We start from the raw sequence: 23,322 nt of genomic DNA on the forward strand, positions 1-23,322 counted from the left end.
ATGTATTTTATGACGACAGCAAAGATTAAACAACAATATATTAATAAATACATGTACATCACAATGTATGAACAGTCATATATAGAATAGATAATTCCAGACTTGTATTATGTGCTTCTCACACATTGTCCAGTTTAGGCCGATGTGCATTCATATGCCATCTATGCTACAATTTCAAGCACACACGCCACCGTGCTTCTACACCTGCATTGCTTGCTGTTTGGGGTTTTAGGCTGGGTTTCTGTACAGCACTTTGAGATATCAGCTGATGTACGAAGGGCTATATAAATACATTTTATTTGGCTTGTACTTGTACTCAGTTATACTTGCGTTACTTGCGCTAGCATTGACTAACATTTATTATGGCGCTTTTTTCTTAAAAAAATATAAAAATGCGTACGATATCTGACGACAGAGCGATCAAAATGACGTTATGTGCCATTCAGCCAACCAGCGCGCGAGAACTACAGCATTTTGTGCCGTTCAACCAACCAGCATTTCCTTCGAGGCAGAGCGCGCTCGGAAAGAGGAGGAAGTAGAAAAATAAAGGACACCGAATTAATAAATACGTTAGAATATGTCTATGATATTTACGGTCTAACAAGGGACTGTGGCTGGTCTCACAACTACCTAAAAACCTTCGGGTTTACCTCAATAATCTGAATTTGAAATTACACTGCCCGCCACTCGGCATACTGTCCCCTCGCCATACTTCGAGTTGAGAGACGAACGGGGACGGGAAACATTTCGGAATAGGCTTAGCTACCTAATATTTACATGGTAAATTGGTATTACAAACTTGATAATTATAAACGTTAAGGTGGTGGAAGGTCTCAAGAAAAGGTTTTAGCGAGCTAGTTTGTTTCAAACTATTCGTCACGAGAACTTGAGGTTCTCTGAGAAAAGTTGTTCGACGTCCACGAGCCGTCAGAGGCCTGTGGTCGAGGCTGCATGCAGCAGACACCATCGGCGTGTAGTATCAGTGACATAAACAAGAAACATGTCGGCTCAAGCGCAAATGCGAGCGATGTTGGACCAGTTGATGGGCACAAGTAGAGATGGTGAGTAAACGACAAGCTACATTGTTTCAGTGTCGCTCGATGTTTCGGAGGAAATGTTTTTAACTAGTTGTTATCATGCTATCTGACGTTAGCTAGCTAAGCTACCTTAGCCTGGGGGACAAATGGCTGAATGCTAACGACGGCTAACTACTTGTGTTCACAGTAAAGTAAACACAAGGAACATTCCGTTTCAGACCTTGTCACATTGTTGATGTTTGCTAGCTGGGATATTGTTGGCCCACGAGATGATACTGACTGGCTACAGCTAACGTTGGACAGATAGCTAGTTTAACTTTAGCAAGCTAATCTAGTTTTGGTTTCAGGAATGAATGATCCTCATGGGCATCCGCACCCAGCGTAATCACAATTTTGGATAATAGGAAGGTGGTGTCTGGTATGGACACAGCTATTGCTTCTTGCGATTGACATGACATTGCTCAGCTCACTAACTCTCTCCCCTTGTTTGTTTTATTTTTGTGTAGGGGACACCATGCGCCAGAGAATCAAATTTACAGATGAGCGGGTCTGCAAGAGTCATTTGCTGGACTCCTGTCCTCACGACATTCTCTCCGGCACTGTGAGTACATGACATCTTACTTAGTCCAGGGGATCCCAAACTTTTTTGTCCCGTGACCATATTTGGATATATCCATTTGTAAATCTTTGGGGCTTAGACAGTCTATTACAAATCAGTATTTCCATCTGAAGAAAGGTTTGGGACGTTCAGAAGATCATCAGGCAATAATATTTGATGCTCTTCTGTGTAGAAAATAACATCTTCATTGATTTAGTGCCTGGTCTGGTCCACTATGTTCTATTGTGTCCTGCCATTGTAGAGGGAAACAGAAGAAGCGTACGTGTTTCTGGGAGTCTTATCTTTCAGTGATGGGATCATAATATTTTGTAGCTTAAACGGTTCTAAAGATAGATCCACATTTTGTAGGAAGAAAACAGTAACCGCTGTTTATTACAATCACATCTAGCGGCTACGGAGTTTACTGACGTAACCCCGGTTCTATGAACCAATCACGATGTATTTATTGTATTTTGGAGTTCTCTCGTGACCCCACATGTGTTTTATAGAACACAATGTCAATTGCACTCCTGAGTACAGGACTTGGGTACAGCTTTGAGTGAATGATTTAGGATGTTTCTTGTCGTCGTATAGAGAATGGACCTGGGAGAGTGTGTGAAGGTCCACGACCTGGCCCTCAGGGCTGACTTCGAGATCGCATCCAAGCAACAGGAGTACTTCTTTGAGCTTGACGTGAGTCACGTTGGACTTTCACGTACCTAGTATACATGTTTACCACACATACACACACACACACGTTTCCTCTGCATGCAAACTCCATGTGATCTGTTGATCAATGGATTGTCTCTTTCTCTCCCTCTTTTTCTTTTCTTCTGTTTTGTCTCCATGTAATATCTATTGATGCTTTTTCTCTAATCTGGCGACTTTAAACTCTCCTCATCATCCCCTGTCACCGCAGGCTGCTGAGCACCTTCAGTCGTTCATCGCTGACTGTGACCGCAGGACTGAGTTAGCAAAAACGAGGCTGGCTGAGACGCAGGATGAGATCAGCGCTGAGGTTGCCGCCAAGGTGACCGACCCTTGTTGTTTGTCTTACTTAGATAGTTTCCCACATGCTCATTAGGTGAATTGACACTATAGTTGGAATCCAATTCCATGGTATGTGTTGTTCTCCTGGTTTTTCTAGATGAATGTATCTGATGAATTTCAGAAAATAACATTTCAACCGTGTATAAGAAACTGTAATTAAAATGAGATTCTTGTTGCTCTGGTTGTCACCGTGTCATAATTCTAACCCTTTCTCTCTGGTATCAACAGGCTGAGCGGGTCCACGAGCTGAACGAGGAGATCGGTAAGCTGCTGGCTCGGGCAGAGCAGCTGGGGGGCGAGGGCAATGTGGAAGAGGCACAGGAGGTCCTGGAGAAGGTGGAGAAGACTCGCGCAATGAAGAAGGAGGCAGAGGTCAGTTGGCAGGGGGTCAAGGATGGTTGTGGTCACAACCAATCATAGGAGCTAGGAATTGTACTGTGATTAAATAAAGATGAACTTGTTAAAACCTTTTTATATATGTGTATTTGTATGTATATACAAACATGTTTCAGCAAGGCCTCTTAGATGTTTAACAGCCAGGTATAAGAGGAATTTCACATGTGCACTCAAAATAATCCCAAAAGTCAGTCAATATCAGTCATTTGAAAGTGGGTCAGGCATTTGTGTACTATGTCCTAATTAACGTTAGTCTTCAACACCGCAACATACGCACTAAGAACTTTGCAGTGTCCTAGTTCTAACGTCAGTCTGGTTTACTGTTGCTTTCTCCCAGGACGTATACAGGAACTCGATGCCGGCGTCCAGCTTCCAGCAGCAGAAGCTCCGGGTGTGCGAGGTGTGCTCCGCCTACCTAGGTCTCCATGACAATGACCGCCGCCTGGCTGACCACTTCGGAGGCAAACTGCATCTGGGATTCATTGAGATCCGGGAGAAGCTGGACAGGCTACGGGTGAGACACACCATATCAGTAGTCGGAACCGAGTAGGATATCACTAGTTATGACGTTTACCTTGCTTTTCAGGAAGTGTAAAACCTGAGCTGTCTGAGCACAGTTGTTGCGATGGATTTGTGTACTTAGTTACATGTTTTTTTTTTCTGCTACAGAAAGCCGTTATGGATAAGCAAGAAGGATTGCGTCTGAGAAGAAGGGAGGAGCGTGAAAAGGAGGAAGAGAGAGCAAAGGAGTGGGAGCTGGAGCGAGAACGGGAGAGGGAAAAGGAGAGGGAAAAGGAGAGGGAGCGCGAAACTGAACGTGTACGGGAGAGGGAGAGAGAAAGAGAGAGGGGGGAGAGAGATCGCCGGAGGTGAGCGAAATCTGACTTGTTCAGACATCAAACAAATGCTTCCAAATGCTCGTTCTCTTGTATTTTAACAATCCACTTTGATGTATTTTTTCACAGGACAAGATCAAGAAGCAGTGAACGATACAGGGAGGGAGGCAGCTCATCCTCCCATCGCTCGAGACGACACCGCTCCTCTCGTCCCAGGGAGGAGGGAGGAGGAGAGCGGGACAGGGAAAGGGAGCGTAAGCATAGACACAAAGATGGGCATCGCTCGCGCTCACACTCTCACAGGAGCAAGAGGAAGAGGTGAGGCCCGGACAGACAGACAGGAACCTTGATGTGATACTTAGAAAATGGCAGATAGCCCTTATGTCACTAAAATCAAGCACCAACTAGAACTAGAACTGAATGAAATCAGGAGGTACTACTACCTTTTTTATTTTACCAGGTTGCCTGAACAACAAAAAACTTGGATGTTTTCTTTCCGTTTTTCTACGTACCTTGTGCCCTAATGAACACGACCCACATAGCCCTTATGTCACAATAATCAGGCAGCAACTAGATTAAAACAGGGAGGTACAACTACCTTTTTATTTGACCTTAATTTTACCAGGTTGCCTGGTTTTGCCAGATTTTACATTGTAAAATGTTTTGCTATACTGTGTGCCCTATTGAATACGAACCAGCTCTTTCCAAACAGTTTGTCTGGGTTTAATTGTGTTTCTATCATCGGGTGCTTGATCTTTTACCAATTCCTGATCTGTTTCCTTCTACCCAGGTCTTCCAGGGACAGATCCTCACACACCCGAGACAGAGAACCCCGCTCACCATCTCAGCGCTCTCCATCTGGGCGTTCACCCTCAGGGCGCTCCCCTTCCCAGGAGAGATGGAGGGAGAGTGGAGGAGAGGGACCACCCCGCTCCCGGGAGCAAGACGACAGGCCTGAGCCCATGACGAGGGAAGACCGGGAGAGATCCACCTCTCCAGAGATGATGGCCAGGGGGAGAGAAAGAGAGAGATCTCTGTCACTAGAGAGGGATAGACGTTCCAGCTCAGATGGGGAGAGGGAGTCGGGGGAGATATGATACAGAGGGGGACATCCGAGGTCATGTTAGAGCAGGGGGGTTTAGAAAAATGGCGCAACAGCCCATTCTAATGGGCTCCTTACCCCTTCACCTGAGCCATAACCCTTAGATGTTTGCAGATCTATAAGATGGAAGCAATATGGTGGAAGCTACACTGCTTATACCTATCCAGACCTTTCACATCCGCAATCATCAAAGGTTTATGGCCAGGTGGGAGGGAGTGAATTGGGACTGGCTGGAAGGGTCCAGGAGGGTGGTGAGTGAGTATGTGTGTTCATTCATGTTGAAGTGCGACATAAATTGGGCGGAGAGGAGAAATTGAGACAAGGAAATCAGGATGGGAGCATGCAGAGATAGTTGGTGGAGCTTTCGATTGGGATGAATGGGAAAGACCTTTGAACGAAAGGAAGGAGGTTGGACTGGGAGCAACACTTTATTTCATGTAATAATTGGATATTGGGACGGGGTTAGTAGAGGGAGATGGAAGTTCTACCCATTTAAACATTATTTTATTTTAGAAATGCTGTTCTGTTTTTTTCTATCATCATTATGATTGACAATGTTGATGCTGTTGTCATTTTCTGGGTTCCAACATGGATCCAAAGATCGGTTTCATATGGGGGAGCGCATATAGTGTGTCAGCTATGATTTATACACAAACAGTGATGAACAACCACATCCTTTGAAAGATAAACATACTTGAGTACCACTTAACTCTTCACACTAATATGGACATGTAGAATTCAATATAGTTGACAACGTACACAAGAATTTTACATACTGTTACTTAATTGGTATTCAGAAGAAACCCATGAACAGACACACACACACACACACAGTCCTTTTGCTGTGAGTCAAGGTGGATGTTTGGGGGATCTACCTTGCTGTGCCATCTACTACAAAGTTAATAAAAGTCCTGCTTCCATTGTGACTTATGTTTCCTGTCCATTCTTAATGTTGGAATCCTTAGTTGAAACAACAAAGCAGACACCTCGCCTGGGTTTTGGTAAAAAGCTGAGGGATGGGCCAGGAGAACTGTAACCTTTCAAATTCATAGCTATGGATGCCAGGACTGACCAATCCATGATATAAACAATTATGTTAACAATACATAACCTCAAAACACGGTTAACATTTTGTTTATTAACATTGGAGTATAACAAGCTTAAACTTGCTCATGAGGCATTTATACATTACATTCAATAATTAATGGGTATATATCATTCATAAGTTAAAAAATGGATGTAGCAACTATGGTTTCTACCTTTAATTTACTGTTTAGCAAAGAAATATCCGAATTTTGTGTAAAGGAGGTAGCAGCAGGATTACATTTACGTAGTTACACTTTTTAGACAGTAGATGGCAGTCGTGCTCCTTAAAATGGCAGCAGAAGAAGACGTCATGACGTTTAACGGAAGTTTGAAATTACGCGCCACAAAAGTCATGGCTAAATGATTTTATTCCACCATAACATTGGAGTTGTGTATGAATTGTAGTTATTTAGCGACAGGATTGCTGAACGCTTTATAACGCAATTTGACTTTTTGGAAGTAAAATGTCTTTACTCAAACCATTTAGTAAACTTCCTGGACTAAACACAGCCAACATACTGGTAAGTGGTCCTGTAAGTAACGTTGGCTAGTAAACGTAACTAATTACCAAAGATTATCACTAAACCAATTGTGACATTACTGCTATCCAGATTATTGATACATTTACATAAACAGTCAATATTTGTATCTATGTTTAGACACACCGCTAACTCACCCGTTGTTACTCAATGAATGTGTTTCTTATTTCAGCTGGTGGAGAACGAAGAGCAATTTCAGCAGAAGTTAGCTGACACTGTTGTTCTTCAAGAGAAGACTGTCAATGTCAATGTGTAAGTACTGAATTGAGTTCTCAACTATCGAGCCAGGTAGGGGTTTTGACTAGATGGTATACAGCTACGGACGGAAGAGGCTTTTCGTAGCAGGAGATTTAGGTTTAAAAAATGATTAGGGTTAGCTAAAATGCTCTCCTAACCTGCTACGAAAAGTCACTTGACGAAAGTAGCGGTATACCATCTAGTCACAACCCTTATAACAGTCTTGTCTTCTTTCTGTACCAGAAGGTTGGCCAGAAGCCTCCCACTACCCATGGAAAACGAGGAGTCTCGGCCACGGATAGATCTGGTGGTTTTCATCATTCACCTAACCTCAGAGCTCAGGTACATTCACATACAGACAATAAGAACCATCCATAGGGAGATGGACCTATTGTGTGGCTTTACTGGCCTCTTCTTCCAGTGGTAATGCTACTGCTTTTCTCTCTCCTCAGCTTCCAGTCAGCAGAGACCTCCCTCAAGTATTTAGACCCAGGTTACTTCCAGGGCAAAGTCTGCTTCCTGGTTACCAGTGGTAAGGAAATGAACTCGCCTGTCTGTCCTTCTCCTTTATCCATCTTTCATCAACACTTATCACAATTATTATGTGTTTTTTTATTTGTACTTTTACCCCGTTTTCTCCCCAATTTCATGGTATCCAATTGGTAGTTAGTCTTGTCTCATCGCTGCAACTCCTGTACTCCGAAACACAACCGAGCCAAGCCATACTGCTTCTTGACACAAAGCCCGCTTAACCCGAAAGCCAGCCGCACCAATGTGTCTGAGGAAACGAAGGTTACATATGTAACCACGGTTATGTGAGCAATATGGATCACTCCAATATATTGGTATCACTCCGCGGCGGAGGGATACATCCGAGGTGAGGATTTACACCCGTGTGCACCTGTGTCACAGCTGGGGTCCGCCCCTATGTATAAACCCCATGGCTGCGACACACGTTCTCTACATAATTTTTGAGGTGCCTCTATTCTTTTTATTTTTTTTATTTCACCTTTATTTAACCAGGTAGGTCAGTTGAGAACAAGTCAAGTCTCATTTACAACTGTGACCTGGCCAAGATAAAGCAAAGCAGTGCGACAAAAACAACAACACAGAGTTACACATGGGATAAACAAATGTACAGTCAATAACACAATAGAAAAATCTGTATACAATGTGTGCAAATGAAGGAGGTAAGGCAATAAATAGGCCAATAGTGGCGAAGTAATTACAATTTATCAATTTACACTGGAGTGAGATATGTGCAAGGAGAAATACTGGTGTGCAAAAGAGCAGAAAAACAAATATGGGGATGAGGTAGGTAGTTGGATGGGCTATTTACACATGTGCTGTGTACAGCTGCAGCGATCGGTAAGCTGCTCTGACAGCTGGCGCTTAGTTAGTGAGGGAGATATAAGTCTCCAACTTAAGTGACTGTTGCAATTTGTTCCAGTCATTGGCAGCAGAGAACTGGAAGGAAAGGCGGCCAAAGGAGGTGTTGGCTTTGGGGATGACCAGTGAAATATACCTGGTAGAGGTCGACCGATTATGATTTTTCAACGCCGATACCGATTATTGGAGGACCAAAAAAAGCCGATAACGATTAATCTGCGATTTTTTTTTATTTATTTTATTTTATTTTTTAATTTTTTTTTGTAATAAGGACAATTACAACAATACTGAATTAACACTTTTAACTTAATATAATACATCAATAAAAATCAATTTAGCCTCAAATAAATAATGACATTTTGTTTAATTAATTTAAATTTTGTTTAAATAATGCAAAAACAAAGTTTGGAGAAGTAAAAGTGCAATATGTGCCATGTAAAAAAGCTAATGTTTGAGTTCCTTGCTCAGAACATGAGAACATATTGTAACGACCCTGGGTTTATAAGCGCGGAAATCGACTCTGCCGCACGAGCATGCTTTTGCAGCACAGTCAATAGCTCGCCAGACCTCGGGCTCGAAGGTTCAAGATTTGCTCCTTGCTGTTTCATTACATTGGTGTCAGAAGTGATCGGACCTCGCATCCACGACAGTGCTTGTGCTTGGCCGGTGAGCGTGTTCCTGTAAGACGTAGAGCCGCAAGCTAGCGCGAGGACACACTCTTTGAAAGGAGGGAGTAGTGTAACGACCCTGGGTTTATAAGCGCGGAAATCGACTCTGCCGCACGAGCATGCTTTTGCGTCACAGTCAATAGCTCGCCGGAACTCGGGCTCGAAGGTCGAGGGTTCGAGACTTGCTCCTTGCTGTTTCATTACAATATGAAAGTTGGTGGTTCCTTTTAACATGAGACTTCAATATTCCAAGGTAAGAAGTTTTAGGTTGTAGTTAACATAGTATTTATAGGACTATTTATCTATACCATTTGTATTTCATATACCTTTGACTATTGGATGTTCTTATAGGCACTTTAGTATTGCCAGTGTAACAGTATAGCTTCCGTCCCTCTCCTCGCCCCTACCTGGGCTCGAACCAGGAACACATCGTCAACTGCCAGACTCGAAGCAGCGTTACCCATCGCTCCACTAAAGCCACGGCCCTTGCAGAGCAAGGGTAATAACTACTCCAAGTCTCAGAGCGAGTGACATTTGAAACGCTATTAGCGCGCACCCCGCTAACTAGCTAGCCATTTCACATCGGTTACACCAGCTATAGGCTGATAGGCTTGAAGTCATAAACAGCGCCATGCTTGCGAAGAGCTGCTGGCAAAATGCACGAAAGTGCTGTTTGAATGAATGCTTACGAGACTGCTGCTGCCTACCATCGCCCAGTCAGACTGCTCTATCAAATATCAAATCATAGACTTAATTATAACGTAACACACAGAAATACGAGCCTTCGGGTCATTAATATGGTCGAATCTGGAAACTATCATTTCGAAAACTAAACGTTTATTATTTCAGTGAAATACGGAATCGTTCCGTATTTTATCTAACGGATGGCATCCTTAAGTCTAAATATTGCTGTTACATTGCACAACCTTCAATGTTATGTCATAATTACGTAAAAGTCTGGCAAATTAGTTCGCATTGAGCCAGGCTGCCCAAACTGTTGCATGCAATGAACGTAAGAGAAGTGACACAATTTCACCTGGTTAATATTGCCTGCTAACCTGGATTTCTTTTAGCTAAATATGCAGGTTTAAAAATATATACTTCTGTGTATTGATTTTAAGAAAGGCATTGGTGTTTATGGTTAGGTACAGTCGTGGAACGATTGTGCTTTTTCGCAAATGAGCTTTTGTTAAATCATCCCCAGCGTTGCATCGATTATATAGTGATTTCTAGTTTTTTTTATAAGATAAGTTTAATGCTAGCTAGCAACTTACCTTGGCTTCTACTGCATTTGCGTAACAGGTAGGCTCCTCGTGGAGTGCAATGAGAGGCAGGTGGTTAGAGCGTTGGACTAGTTATCCGTAAGGTTGCAAGATTGAATCCCAGAGCTGACAAGGTAAAAATCTGTCGTTCTGCCCCTGAACAAGGCAGTTAACCCAGTGTTCCTAGGCCGTCATTGAAAATAAGAATGTGTTCTTAACTGACTTGCCTAGTTAACTAAAGGTGTAAAAAAAAAAAAAATACCGTCCAAAAATAGCGTTTTCCGATTGTTATGAAAACTTGAAATCGGCCCTAATTAATCGGTCGACCTCTAATACCTGCTGGAGCGCGTGCTAAGGGTGGATGTTGCTATGGTGACCAGTGAGCTGAGATAAGTCGGAGCTTTACCTAGCAAAGACTTATAGATGACCTGGAGTCAGTGGGTTTGGTGACGAATATGTAGCAAGGACCAGCCAACGAGAGCAGTATTATGGGGCTTTGGTGACAAAACGGATGGCACTGTGATAGACTGCATCCAATTTGCTGAGTAGAGTGTTGGGGGCTATTTTGTAAATGACATCGCCGAAGTCAAGGATCGGTAGGATAGTCAGTTTTACGAGGGTATGTTTGGCAGCATGAGTGAAGGATGCTTTGTTGCGAAATAGGAAGTTGATTCTAGATGCTTAATGTGAGTCTGGAAGGAGAGTTTACAGTCTAACCAGACACCTAGGTATTTGTAGTTGTCCACATTTTCTAAGTCAGAGCCGCCCAGAGTAGTGATGTTAGTCGGGCGGGCGGGTGCGGGCTGCGATCGATTGAAGAGCATGCGTTTCGTTTTACTGGCTTTTAAGAGCGGTTGGAGGCCACAGAAGGAGTGTTGTATGGTGTTGAAGCTCGTTTTGAGGTTTGTTAACTTCTTTGATATAGGGGGCGCTCTTTTAATTTTTGGATAAAAAAACGTTCCCGTTTTAAACAAGATATTTTGTCACGAAAAGATGCTCGACTATGCATATAATTGACAGCCTTGGAAAGAAAACACTGACGTTTCCAAATCTGCAAAGATATTGTCTGTGAGTGCCACAGAACTGATGCTACAGGCGAAACCAAGATGACATTTCAAACAGGAAGTGCCCCCAGATTTTGAAGGCGCTGTGTTTCAATGAGTCCTTATATGGCTGTGTATGGGTCACGAATGAGCTTAGACTTTCTGTCGTTTCCCTATAGTGTCGACAGCATTGTGACGTATTTGTAGGCATATCATTGGAAGATTGACCATTTCACTACATATACCAGGTGGTCGCTTGGTGTCCTCCGTCGCAATTATTGCGTAATCTCCAGCTGCATGTATTTTTCTGTTTGCTTCCGAGGAGAAACCCAACTGCCACAAATGATTTATCATCGAATAGATATGTGAAAACACCTTGAGGATTGATTCTAAACAACGTTTGCCATGTTTCTGTCGATATTATGGAGTTAATTTGGAAAAAAGTTTGACGTTGTAATGACTGAATTTTCGGGGTTTTTTCTTAGCCAAACGTGATGAACAAAACGGAGCGATTTCTCCTACACAAATAATCTCTTTGGAAAAAATGAACATTTGCTATCTAACTGAGAGTCTCCTCATTGAAAACATCCGAAGTTCTTCAAAGGTAAATTATTTTATTTGAATGCTTTTCTTGTTTTTGTGAAAATGTTGCCTGCTGAATGCTAGGCTTAATGCTATGCTAGCTATCAATACTCTTACACAAATGCTTGTGTAGCTATGGTTGAAAAGCATATTTTGAAAATCTGAGATGAGTGTTGTTAACAAAAGGCTAAGCTTGTGAGTGAATATATTTATTTCATTTCATTTGCGATTTTCATGAATAGTTAACGTTGCGTTATGGTAATGAGCTTGAGGCTATGATTACGCTCCCGGATACGGGTTTGCTCGACGCAAGAAGTTAACACAGTGTCCAAAGAAGGGCCAGATGTATACAGAATGGTGTCGTCTGTGTGGAGGTGGATCAAAGAATCACCAGCAGCAAGAGCGACATCATTGAAATATACAGAGAAAAGAGTTGGCCCGAGAATTGAACCCTGTGGCACCCCCATAGACTTCCAGAGGGCCGGACAGCAGGTCCTCCGATTTGACACACTGAACTTTATCTGAGAAGTAGTTGGTGATCCAGACGAGGCAGTCATTAGAGAAACCAAGGCTGTTGAGTCTGCCGATAAGAATATGGTGATTGACAGAGTCGAAAGCCTTGGCCAGGTCGATGAAAACAGTTGTACAGTACTGTCTTTTATCGATGGCAGTTATGATATCGTTTAGGACCTTGAGCGTGGCTGAGGTGCACCTGTGACCAACTCGGAAACCAGATTGCATAGCGGAGAGGGTACGCTGGGATTCGAAATGTTCGGTGATCTGTTTGTTCACTTGGCTTTCGAAGACTTAAGAAAGGCAGGGCAGGATGGATATAGGTCTTTAACAGTTTGGGTCTAGAGTGTCTCCTCCTTTTGAAGAGGGGGATGACTGCGGCAGCTTTTACAATATTTAGGAATCTCAGGCAATGCGAAAGACTAGTAATAGGGGTTGACTAGTAATAGGGGTTGCAACAATTGCGGCAGATCATTTTAGGAAGAGAGGGTCCAGATTGTTTAGCCAAGCTGATTTGTAGGGATCCAGCTTTTGAAGCTCTTTCAGAACACCAGCTGTCTGCATTTGGGTGAAGGAGAAGCGGGGTGGCTTGAGCCAATTGCTGCGGGGGGTGCAGAGCTTTTGGCTGGTGTTGGGGTAGCCAGGTGGAATGCATGGGCAGCCGTAGAGAGATGCTTATTGAAACTCTCGATTATCGTGGATTTATCAGTGGTGACAGTGTTTCCTAGTTTCAGTGCAGTGGGCAGCTGAGTGGAGGCACTCTTATTCTATATGGACTATACAGTGTTTCTAGCACCCTAGAGGATTGGAGTGATCCACATAGCTCACATAATCGTGGTTACATATGTAACCTTTTATGTTTCACTATATTGGATCACTCCAATATATTGGTATACCCGTACCAGATTAGTCGGTGCTAGAGGGACCTGGCCAGCCAGCGGCTTAGTCCCAGTGCTGAACCAAGACGCAGGGACCGTCAATGTGGAAGGGGGGTCCCGACACAGTCCCCGGAAGTGGAGGCGATGCCCAGGACCGCTGAATCCACTGCAGAGGGAGGCGCTACATTTACCTGATAGTACCTAGCAAAGGTGCAAGAGGAAGCCCAGCTGACCGCAGCACAGTTCTCCTAGAGGGGCACTCCACTCAGTAGAGCCCAGGATGCAGCCACACCTCGTGTTGAATGTGCCACCACAGATCCCAGCACTGACATGCCAGCCAGGCGATATGCTGTCGTAATCTTGTCCACGATCTTGTGAGAGAGCCTCTGCTTTGATAGCCCAGCCCCCAGGACTCTCTCACCATAACAGACAAAGAGCTGGTCTGTTGTTCTCACTGACCGTGTCCGCTCCACATAGGCAGCCAGTGCCCTCACAGGGCACAGCATGCCGGAGGGAGGCTCAGACTCCCCCGCCACTGCTGGGAGGTCATAAGCCGACAGGATAAAAGGGATATTCACATGCCTGTCTGACACAACCTTCGGGAGGAATGAGGAGTAGGGGCGGAGAGATATACTCTTCCCCCAGTGTCCATCCTTTAGCACTCAGAACTTACTGAAAGAGCATGGAGCTCACCCACCCTCTTCATGGAAGTAATTGCTACCAAGAAAGCCACCCTTTGAAAGTTGGCTTTGCCAAAGCTGCCAAGACTACATCGAGATCCCAGTTCACCATTGAGCGGGTCCTAACTGGACGCAGGCGAACGAACCCCCTTCAAAAACCTGGAAACCAAGGCAAGGGATGGCGTCCCACTGGCCTGTCCATCCACCCCACAATGCAGGCAGATATTGCGGCCAAATACCCTCTGTGTTGAGGCTGCCAAGCCCTCATCCAAGCGAGACTGCAGGTATTGGTGAACATACTGCACCCCACATGACTCAGGCACAACCTCAAAACCAGTGCACCAAAAGCAGAACAACCGCCGGCACAACTGGTATGCCACGGTTGTAGCCAGCGCCCTGTGCTCTGCATGGTGTTCATTACACACTCCTGTAGTCCTAACATGGACCATTGGTACCGTTCAGTGGCCAATCCCACAGACTGAGGCGGTGTGGCATCGGATGCCACAGACTTCCCCGGCCTGAGACAGCAGGTCTGGTCTCAGGGGAAGTTGCCAAGTTGTCCCAGACAACAGGGACAGGAGAAGGCTGAACCAGGGTCGTTTGGGCCAGTATGGGACCACCAGAAGCAGACAATGCTCTGACATCCTGGTCCTGTCCAACACAGCCTGGATCAGGGGAAAAGGGCGGAATGTGTAAAGCTTCAGCCCTGGCCAATCGTGAGCCAGAGCATCTAAGCCCAGAGGCCCTGGTGGCTCCAACATGGAGTACCACAGGGGGCAGTGTGCATTGTCCAGGGAGGCAAACGGGTCCCACTGCACCCTCCTGAACTTGTCCCACAGGTGCTGCACCACCTGGGGATGTAGGCTCCAGTCCCAAGGTGGCGGGCCCTCCCTCGAGAGCATATCCGCTGTCACACTCAGGATGTCAGATATGTGCGCTGCGCGTAGACGCTAGACGGCCTGAGCCCAGAGGAGCTCCTGTGCTATAAGATTGAGGCGGTGTGACCTCAGTCCACCCTGATGGTTGATGTAAGCCACCGCTGTGGTGTTGTCTGTTCTCACCAGGACATGTCTTCCTTTCAGATGTGTAAGGAAAGACCGCAGGGCCAGCAGTACAGCTCAGCGTTCTAGTGTATTGATGTGCCTGCTGCTCCAAGGGGGTAGCCAACAGCCGCTGGCCAACACCCCCCCCCCCCCCCCCCGAGCCGATCTGGGAGGCGTCTGTGCTGACCAGCTCCCGGCGGTATGTCCTCAGCATCTCCATCCCACCTGAGAGAAAGGAGCAACAGCACCACCTCAACAATGCCTTGAGGCCCTGTGCGGTCACCCGCAGCTGGCGGTGACGGTGGCGCTTCGGGTGCAGCCGGTGGGAGTTGAACCACCGTTGAAGAGGCTGGAGGAATCATCGACGAGGCCGCCATCAGCAAGCCCAACAGGCGTTGTCAGGGCAGATACCACCCGCCCCTGCCGAAAGTAGTCAATAAAATCCCCTGAACACTTCTGGTGGGCAGGCGTGCTCTCATGAGGACTGAGTCCAGTTCCATGCCAATGAAGGCCACCCTTTGGGTGGGTGTCAGATGACACTTCTTGTCGTTTACTGTAATGCCCAGCCCGCCGATGTGGGTCAGGAGTATGTTGGGGCACAAATCAGCCAATCGTCCTGGTAATTGAGGATCAACAATCCTCGGGACGTGAGAGGTGCCAGGACAACGTCCATGCACTTTGTGAAAGTGCGGGGTGCCAAGGAGAGGCCGAAGGGAAGAACCATGAATTCGTAAACCGTCCCTTTGAAAGTGAATCGGAGGTACTGCCAATGAGCTGGGTGAACAGGAACATGAAGTACGCATCCCCAAAGTCCAGTGTCACAAACCACTGGTCCCTGGACACGGCCTGCAACACGCGGCTGGGGACAGCATGTGGTACCTCAGTACCTTTAAGTGCCCATTGAGGTTGCGGAGGTCCAGAATCGGTCAAAACCCTTATTCTCTTTTTGAGACCACAAAATAAGTGGAGTAGAACCCACCTAGCTGTTCTGATGTCTCGATCAGCCGCAGGGTTTTCTTCAGTGGGTTGGCCACCGTGGTGACACGAAAGGCACCTGAAGGACGGGGGCCAGAATTGGAGTCGATGCCCCTCGAGCATTGTGGACAACACCCAGGGGGACTCCACACCCTCCTCCCACTTTGCCCTTTGAGACCGGGAGAAGCGGCCGGGAAGGGTGTGTTGGGGGTCCTGCCGGGGCCCGCCTCTCCTCTGGCGCCCCGAGCGCCTGGGTCTCCCATGCACGTCCCTATGGCGGTGACAGTTGACACCATCACACCTGTAACAAAGGGAAGCCATAAGCTCAACCAAGACAACAAGGCCACAGAGTGTGGGAGCAAGATGTACATATAGGGAGAAACATAATACTGTACCACAAGAGAAAGATACACTTAGAGTGCATTTGCCATTCTGGTAAAATGCATTGTCTATTGTATAGGACAGGAAACCAAAGTAAGGCCATGAGAGCATAGGACAGCTGGACATACCAAGGTCAGAGGGACATACAAAGGAGGGGGTCAGCCAAATGACCAACTGATGGACTATAGACATAGGGCATATATTTTTAGGACATGAAGAGAAGAGACACATATAGTCTACTAGTCCTAATAAGGACAAGCTAAACATAAGGGGCCCATAGGATAAGATGGGCATGTATTACTTTTGGGACATGAGGTCCTGTCACCATTCAAACTTGACTGAAAGCAGATATGGGCGTTATTGGGCGTGAACAAGGAGGAAGCACAGATTGAAAGATAATGGTGGCAGATGGACTGAGGGAAGTAACTTCATTTGCATGTGGGATGGACTCATATGTTGTATGTGTATAAATCAGAGCCAGTGCTCTGGAAAAGTGTGTGTTCCGCGGACCATCTAGGCTTCTGATATGTTTGTATTAAAAGCCTATATTGAATTCACAAGTTCTTGTAAGTGTTATATTTTGTAACGATCCTCCACGACAGGAGCAGGGGTCAGACGCCCTGGGAGAGCTTATGTTGTGACCACTTTGGAGGAATAAGTACCCGGTGAGGGATAAATTACCCAGCACCTCTGCAAAAACTGGGGATGACCCATGTGGGGAAAAACAGGCTGTTGCTTCACCGCACGCTGTGCTGCTCCCGTTGTCGTCCCTTAGCACAAGGTGATGGGGCAGGAGAGGGACCCTCTGGAGCAGGGAAAGCAGACAAGACACCTCCATCACTTCACGGAGGAGCTCCTATGTGCCCAGCTGTTGTCGCCTCATGCCCCCGTCCAGGACTGGCAGCAGATGGGCTCTGCCTGCGGTGGCTCCGGCCTCGCTTCCTGGGAATGGTACTGGGCCCGGGACTAACAACTCGCTGCCGCACCACACCTGCGGGAGGGAGCTCGTCCCCAGCCTGAGCCCGAGCTTGGCTGACACACTCACGCATGGCCTCCAATTGCGCCAGGTGCAGGCATTCTGAGAACAACACACAAAACATCACACCTGGTACAAAGGGAAGCCATAAGCTCAGCCAAGCCAACAAGGCCACGGAGCAGGGGTTCGGCGCCCTGGGAGAGCTATGTCGTGACACGTTTGGAGAAATAGGAACCTGGTGAGGGATAAATTACCCAGCACCTCTGCAAACACAGAGTCGACTCCTGTGGGGAAAACAGGCAGACAAAAAAACAGCAACCAGGTAATGGATTTTTTTTCTCGCCAATATTACCTATCGGTTTCACTTCCAAGCAGTAAAAACAGAACCATATGGAGTAACACCTGTTAAGGAACTCCAAAGTCAATGTCTCTTAGTGGAAAGCCCACTACGATACTCTTACACTCTGCAGGGGAAAGAACATGCCGGATAATTAACAGAGAACCAGCAGCATGTTAAGGCAATTCACAACACACACACAGAACAAGCCAGTCGGCAAGTCGGACAATTGTTTGCTGCTCCATGGGTCTCCCAGTCGCGACAGAGCCTGGACTCGATCCAGGATCTCTAGTGGCACAGCTAGCACTGCGATGCAGTGCCTTAGACCACTGCGCCACTCGGGAGGCCCTCACTTATCACATTCTATCATCATTATGTTGAAAGATTTCTATAATCTGTGTGTTTGTGGTGTGTCTGTGTCTCCTCCTCCAGCTCGTAATGTGTCAGTGCCCCCTGAGCGGCTGGTCTCTGTGAGGAAGCTGGCTGCATCCCTCCACTGCCCCTTATTGTGTGCAGAGGATCAGGTATGAGTCAACTGTATCAGTTAACGCATAGACATGATTGACAGGTAAAACACTATATTCGTATTTATTATGCATCGTCATGCTAACAAGGCAGCAGCTACTCTTCCTGGGGTCTGGCAAAATTAAGGCAGTTATACAATTTTAAAAAGCTGATTTATTTGTTTTTAACTAGGCAAGTCCGTTAAGAACAAATTCTTATTTACAATGACGGCCTACCCCGGCCAAACCCGGACGACACTGGGACAACTGCGTTCGAGAGCGTCGCAAAATAAATGTAGAAATCCTTGTTATTCAATTATTGCACCCACACTGCTCGCGCTCATTGGTTTATAGAAGCAGGTACCCACGTGCCATCTCCTCATTGGTTATACCCACGTGGGTGAATGAAAGATGAACTGTTTTGCCTGTAGTCGTGGTAATACAATGAAAGTTTAGATGCGATCACCATATAAGTTAAACGATGAAAAAGCCTGGAAGGAGGAGAGATGACTAGAAACGATTCGGTTGGCCGTTTTATGTGTGGATTAATTGTCGGAGTAGAGGTCCTTGTGCATTTCAGGTTAAATAACAACTCAATGTTTATATCCCAGGACAAATTAGCTCGCAACAGCAAGCTAGCTAAATAGGATAAATTAACGTTAGCTAGCAGGTGCAAGCTAACTGTCTAAATTGCCATACATGTTTAATGCTTTTCGACATGTCCCCAAATTAATGTCATTAGTTCAGAGTTTGTTTTGATATTTTAACCTGCGTGTCGTGTTCGCGTTTGGTGTGGGAGGGCAAAATAAATTTATACACGATAGCGCTTGATGGAGCACACGCGCAGCCGGTTTGGGTTCCGTGTTAGAATCTCCCAATCACGTCCGCTGTTCCATAGGGTGTATTTTTATGTTTAAAAATAAATACATCTGATTATACTGCTTCTATCAGTTACCTGATGTGGAATAGAGTTCCATGTAGTCATGGCGCTATGTAGTACTATGCGCCTCCCATAGTCTGTTCTGGACTTGGACTGTGAAGAGACCATGTCTTGTGGGGTATGAATGGTTGTCTGAGCTGTGTGCTAATCGTTTAAACAGACAGCTCGGTGCTTTCAACATGTCAATACCTCTCACAAATACAAGTAGGGATGAAGTCAATCTCTCCTCTACTTTGAGCCATCCAAGGGCCAGCCGTGCTGCCCTGTTCTGAGCCAATTGCAATTTTCCCTATGTCCTTCTTCGTGGCACATGACTGAACAGTAGTCCAGATGTGACAAAACTAGAGCCTGTTGGACCTGCCTTGTTGATAGTGCTGTGAGTTAATTGTTTGTTTATTTATGAAGCTTGTGTTATGAATAGACTGACAGGTAATACAAACTCATTATCGTTTATAAGTGTGTCATTCTGTTATTTCATGAAACTTTTGTTTTTTCCATTATTTATTCCTCCGTCTTCCTTTCTTTCTCCACTCAGACAACAGAGGGGGTGACCACAGCAGCACACCGATTACTGGCCATTCTCAAGGTAGCGGCCGGTCTTGTCCCTATGGCAACTGGTCTCTACCTGTCCACCTTGACCCGCTGCACTGTGCCCTCTGACATTGACCAGCAGAACTTTGAGTGATCTTGACCTTTAACCCAGTCCAGAACATCACCTGGACGAGCCAAGTCTGGTTGACCAGGTAGTTACATGGACTGTTACTTGTGCTCAATAGCTGTTGCGGTCTCTAAAACAGATACATGTAACAGGTTTATATAGAGTGGACTGCATGTGATATCGTTAAAATGTAGTTTTTTATATGCAGAATGTTTACCATACACTTAGTACCTTTTTTTTTAAATACGTTTTTGGTTTTGTTCACATTGTAAACTTTTAACCATTTACATTTTTTTGTTGCTTTGATCTCATTTGTAAAGAGATTGTCTGGTATCTTTGTAAATATAATTGGGGTTACTTGTTGCTGTGTCAATATACTGACATTAGGTGGAGTGCCTGCTGCCTGGCGAAAGCCGTATGTTCAATGCCTCCAAATTGCTTTCTGGTTGCTATAGAAACAGGATGATGGAAAGGATGTGGTTTTCTGGGAAACGCCTAACATATTGACGAAATTGAACCATGCAATTGATGTCCCCTTATCTTTCATTATGTAGTGTTTCTTTGACCTATGTGAGAAATAAACGGCGTAGCTAGTTGATACAATCTTAAAGATGCTTTTATAAAGGTTTTGTAAAATTTCAGCCAGTAGTTTTGAAAGTGCTCACAAGCCAAAATAGGTTCCTGAAAATTGTGCACAAATGTGTACAACGCCAACCATTTTGTATGCAATTTTTATTTTTAATAATACAATTCGTACAATATGTTACAAATGTGTATGTGCTTAAGATCCTGTTAAACCTCTTTAATTGCGAGCCAGCTATTTGAAGACTCCTGACCTCCTCACTCCTACCCGTCTCCCTCCTATTTCCTCAATCCCTAAACTCTTAAGTTCACATCCCCTTCCTGTTCAGATCAGGTATTTTGATAACCCTTGGTTGAAGATCTCCAGTGTGCTATCCCACTGGACAAAGATATCAGTTCAACGTAATTTGATTGAGTTTAACTAACATAAATTCAACGTGAAATAAACATATTTGAACCATGTAATTGGATTTAGGTTTAAAGTTGGGTGAATAAAAGAAACATCCCCGAAATCCCTTTACAGTGAATACTTTTTTTGCATATGCAGTAAGTTTTCCACATTGATTCAACATCATCAAATGTATTTTGTTGTATTTGAAATGGCGTGGAAACAACATACAGTTGAAGTCGGATGTTTACATACACCTTAGCCAAATACATTTAAACTCGGTTTTTCACAATTCCTGACATTTAATCCTAGTAAAAATTCCCTGTCTTTGGTCAGTTAGGCTCACTGCTTTATTTTAAGAATGTGAAATGTCAGAATAATAGTAGTGATTTATTTAAGCTTTTATTTATTTCATCACATTCCCAGTGGGCCAGAAGTTTACATACTAATTGAGTGTATTTGGTAGAATTGCTTTTAAATTGTTTAACTTGGGTCAAACATTTTGGGTAGCCTTCCACAAGCTTCCCACAATAAGTTGGGTGAATTGTGGCCCATTCCTCCTGACAGAGCTGGTGTAACTGAGTCAGGTTTGTATGCCTCCTTGCTCGCACACGCTTTTCCAGTTCTGCCCACAAATTCTCTATAGGATTGAGGTCAGGGCTTTGTGATGGCCACTCCAATACCTTGACTTTGTTGGCCTTAAGCCATTTTGCCACAACTTTGGAAGTATGCTTGGGGTCATTGTTCATTTGGAAGACCCATTTCCGACCAAGCTTTAAAACCTCTTGAATCTAGGGGGCACTATTCTCATTTTTGGAAAAATAACGTCCCCAAAGTAAACTGCTATTTTGTCAGGACAAGATGGTAGAATGTGCATATAATTGATAGCTTAGGATAGAAAACACTCTAAAGTTTCCAAAACTGTAAAAATATTGTCTGTGAGTATAACAGAACTGATATTGCAGGCGAAAGCCTGAGAAAAATCCAATCAGGAAGGGACTCTTATTTAGAAAGCTCTGCGTTCTTATTGAGCAGTGTATGAGATATCAACCAGATTCCTTTTTCTATGGCTTCCCTAATAGTGTCACAATACATAGTTTCAGGCTTTTATTTTAAAAAATTAGCCTGAATGTCAACATTGCGTCAGTGGTCAGCTGAAGTCTCTCAGACTTTTGTGCGTGAAAGACATGCGGCCATTGTTTCTCTCTATCCTACTAAGAAGCCACCAGTCCCGGTTGATATATTATCGAATAGATATTTGAAAAACAACTTGAGGATTGATTATAAGCAACATTTGCCATGTTTCTGTCGATTATTATGGAGCTAATTTGGAATATTTTTCGGGGTTGTAGTGACCGCAATTTCCGGTCGATTTCTCAGCCAAACGTGAAGAACAAACGGAGCTATTTCGCCTACAAAAATAATATTTTGGGAAAAAAGGAACATTTGCTATCTAACTGGGAGTCTCGTGAGTGAAAACATCCGAAGCTCAAAGGTAAACAATTTAATTTGATTGCTTTTCTGATTTTCGTGACCAGGTTGCCTGCTGCTAGCTAGTCATAATGCTATGCTAGGCTATCGATAAACTTACAAAAATGCTTGTCTTGCTTTGGCTGTAAAGCATATTTTCAAAATCTGAGATGACAGGGTGATTAACAAAAGGCTAAGCTGTGTTTCAATATATTTCACTTGTGATTTCATGAATAGGAATATTTTCTAGTAATATTTCTGTCTGTTGCGTTAATTAGTGTCAGTTGATGATTACGCTCCCGGACCCGGGATGGGTAGTATCAAGACTTCCTGACTGATGTCTTTAGATGTTCCTTCAATATAGCCACATAATTTTCTACCTCATGATGCCATCTATTTTGTGAAGTGCACCAGTCCCTCCTGCAGCAAAGCACCCCCACAACATGATGCTGCCACCCCTGTGATTCACGGTTGGGATGGTGTTCTTCGGCTTGCAAGCCTCCCCCTTTTTCCTCCAAACATAACGATGGTCTTTATGGCCAAACCAGTTATATTTTGTTTCATCAGTCCAGAGGTCATTTCTCTAAAAAGTACGATATTTATCCCCATGTGCAGTTGTAAACCGTAGTCTGGCTTTTTAATGGCGGTTTTGGAGCAGTGGCTTCTTCCTTGCTGAGCGACCTTTCAGATTATGTTGATTATAGGACTCGTATTTACTGTGGATATAGATACTTTTGTATCTGTTTCCTCCAGCATCAAGGTCTTTTGCTGTTTGCGAAAAGTGCAAATCAATCCCAAAGTACATTCATCTCTAGGAGACAGAACACGTCTCCTTCCTGAGTGGTATGACGGCTACGTAGTGCCATGGTGTTTATACTTGCGTACTATTGTTTGTACAGATGAACGTGGTACCTTCAGGAGTTTGGAAATTGCTCCAAAGGATGATCCAGACTTGTGGAGGTCTACAATTTTTTTTCTGATTTCTTGGCTGACTTCTTTTGATTTTCCCATGTCAAGCAAAGAAGCACTGAGTTTGAAGGTAGGCCTTGAAATACATCCACAGGTACACCTCCAATTGATTCAAATTATGTCAATTAGCCTATCAGAAGCTTCTAGAGCCATGACATAATTTTCTGGAATTTTCCAAGCTGTTTAAAGGCCCAGTCAATTTAG

At 44.6% G+C, this 23,322-nt stretch overlaps 2 protein-coding genes across 3 annotated transcripts; both read left to right on the forward strand.

The window, feature by feature from the left end:
* Positions 1 to 500: 500 nt before the first annotated feature.
* LOC110493453 (putative RNA-binding protein Luc7-like 1) lies at positions 501 to 5,945 on the forward strand. The gene is made up of 9 exons (XM_021567729.3): positions 501 to 1,061; positions 1,544 to 1,638; positions 2,230 to 2,328; positions 2,555 to 2,665; positions 2,914 to 3,057; positions 3,419 to 3,595; positions 3,751 to 3,950; positions 4,047 to 4,235; positions 4,708 to 5,945. Exons 1-9 carry the CDS (start codon positions 1,001 to 1,003, stop codon positions 5,012 to 5,014), a joined length of 1,383 nt encoding a protein of 460 aa, XP_021423404.1. The 5' UTR covers positions 501 to 1,000; the 3' UTR covers positions 5,015 to 5,945.
* Positions 5,946 to 6,371: 426 nt separating this feature from the next.
* Positions 6,372 to 20,803, forward strand: LOC110493456 (centromere protein M). Of its 2 annotated transcripts, none has more exons than XM_021567731.3 (6): positions 6,372 to 6,626; positions 6,817 to 6,896; positions 7,128 to 7,223; positions 7,334 to 7,413; positions 18,041 to 18,132; positions 19,587 to 20,803. In XM_021567731.3, the coding sequence occupies exons 1-6, from the start codon at positions 6,570 to 6,572 to the stop codon at positions 19,734 to 19,736; spliced, it is 555 nt and encodes a 184-aa protein (XP_021423406.1). In that variant the 5' UTR covers positions 6,372 to 6,569; the 3' UTR covers positions 19,737 to 20,803. The 2 variants fall into 2 exon arrangements, with proteins under 2 accessions (XP_021423406.1, XP_021423405.1); XM_021567730.3 differs by having other exon boundaries at positions 6,400 to 6,626; positions 7,125 to 7,223.
* Positions 20,804 to 23,322: the final 2,519 nt, after the last annotated feature.

Source organism: Oncorhynchus mykiss, chromosome 17, assembly GCF_057628025.1.
Source record: "Oncorhynchus mykiss isolate SJ-2025 chromosome 17, ASM5762802v1, whole genome shotgun sequence".
Classification (NCBI taxonomy): Eukaryota; Metazoa; Chordata; class Actinopteri; order Salmoniformes; family Salmonidae; genus Oncorhynchus; species Oncorhynchus mykiss.

What these genes read in the sequence shown, in the direction of transcription:
- LOC110493456 (XM_021567730.3), top strand. Translation starts at nt 6,570, where the DNA reads ATGTCTTTACTCAAACCATTTAGTAAACTTCCTGGACTAAACACAGCC. An exon ending in TAAACACAGCCAACATACTG is followed by an intron (nt 6,627 to 6,816) that starts GTAAGTGGTCCT and finishes TTCTTATTTCAG; the next exon opens with CTGGTGGAGAACGAAGAGCA. An exon ending in AAGACTGTCAATGTCAATGT is followed by an intron (nt 6,897 to 7,124) that starts GTAAGTACTGAA and finishes TTTCTGTACCAG; the next exon opens with AAGGTTGGCCAGAAGCCTCC.
- LOC110493453 (XM_021567729.3), top strand. Translation starts at nt 1,001, where the DNA reads ATGTCGGCTCAAGCGCAAATGCGAGCGATGTTGGACCAGTTGATGGGC. An exon ending in GATGGGCACAAGTAGAGATG is followed by an intron (nt 1,062 to 1,543) that starts GTGAGTAAACGA and finishes ATTTTTGTGTAG; the next exon opens with GGGACACCATGCGCCAGAGA. An exon ending in CACAGGAGCAAGAGGAAGAG is followed by an intron (nt 4,236 to 4,707) that starts GTGAGGCCCGGA and finishes CCTTCTACCCAG; the next exon opens with GTCTTCCAGGGACAGATCCT.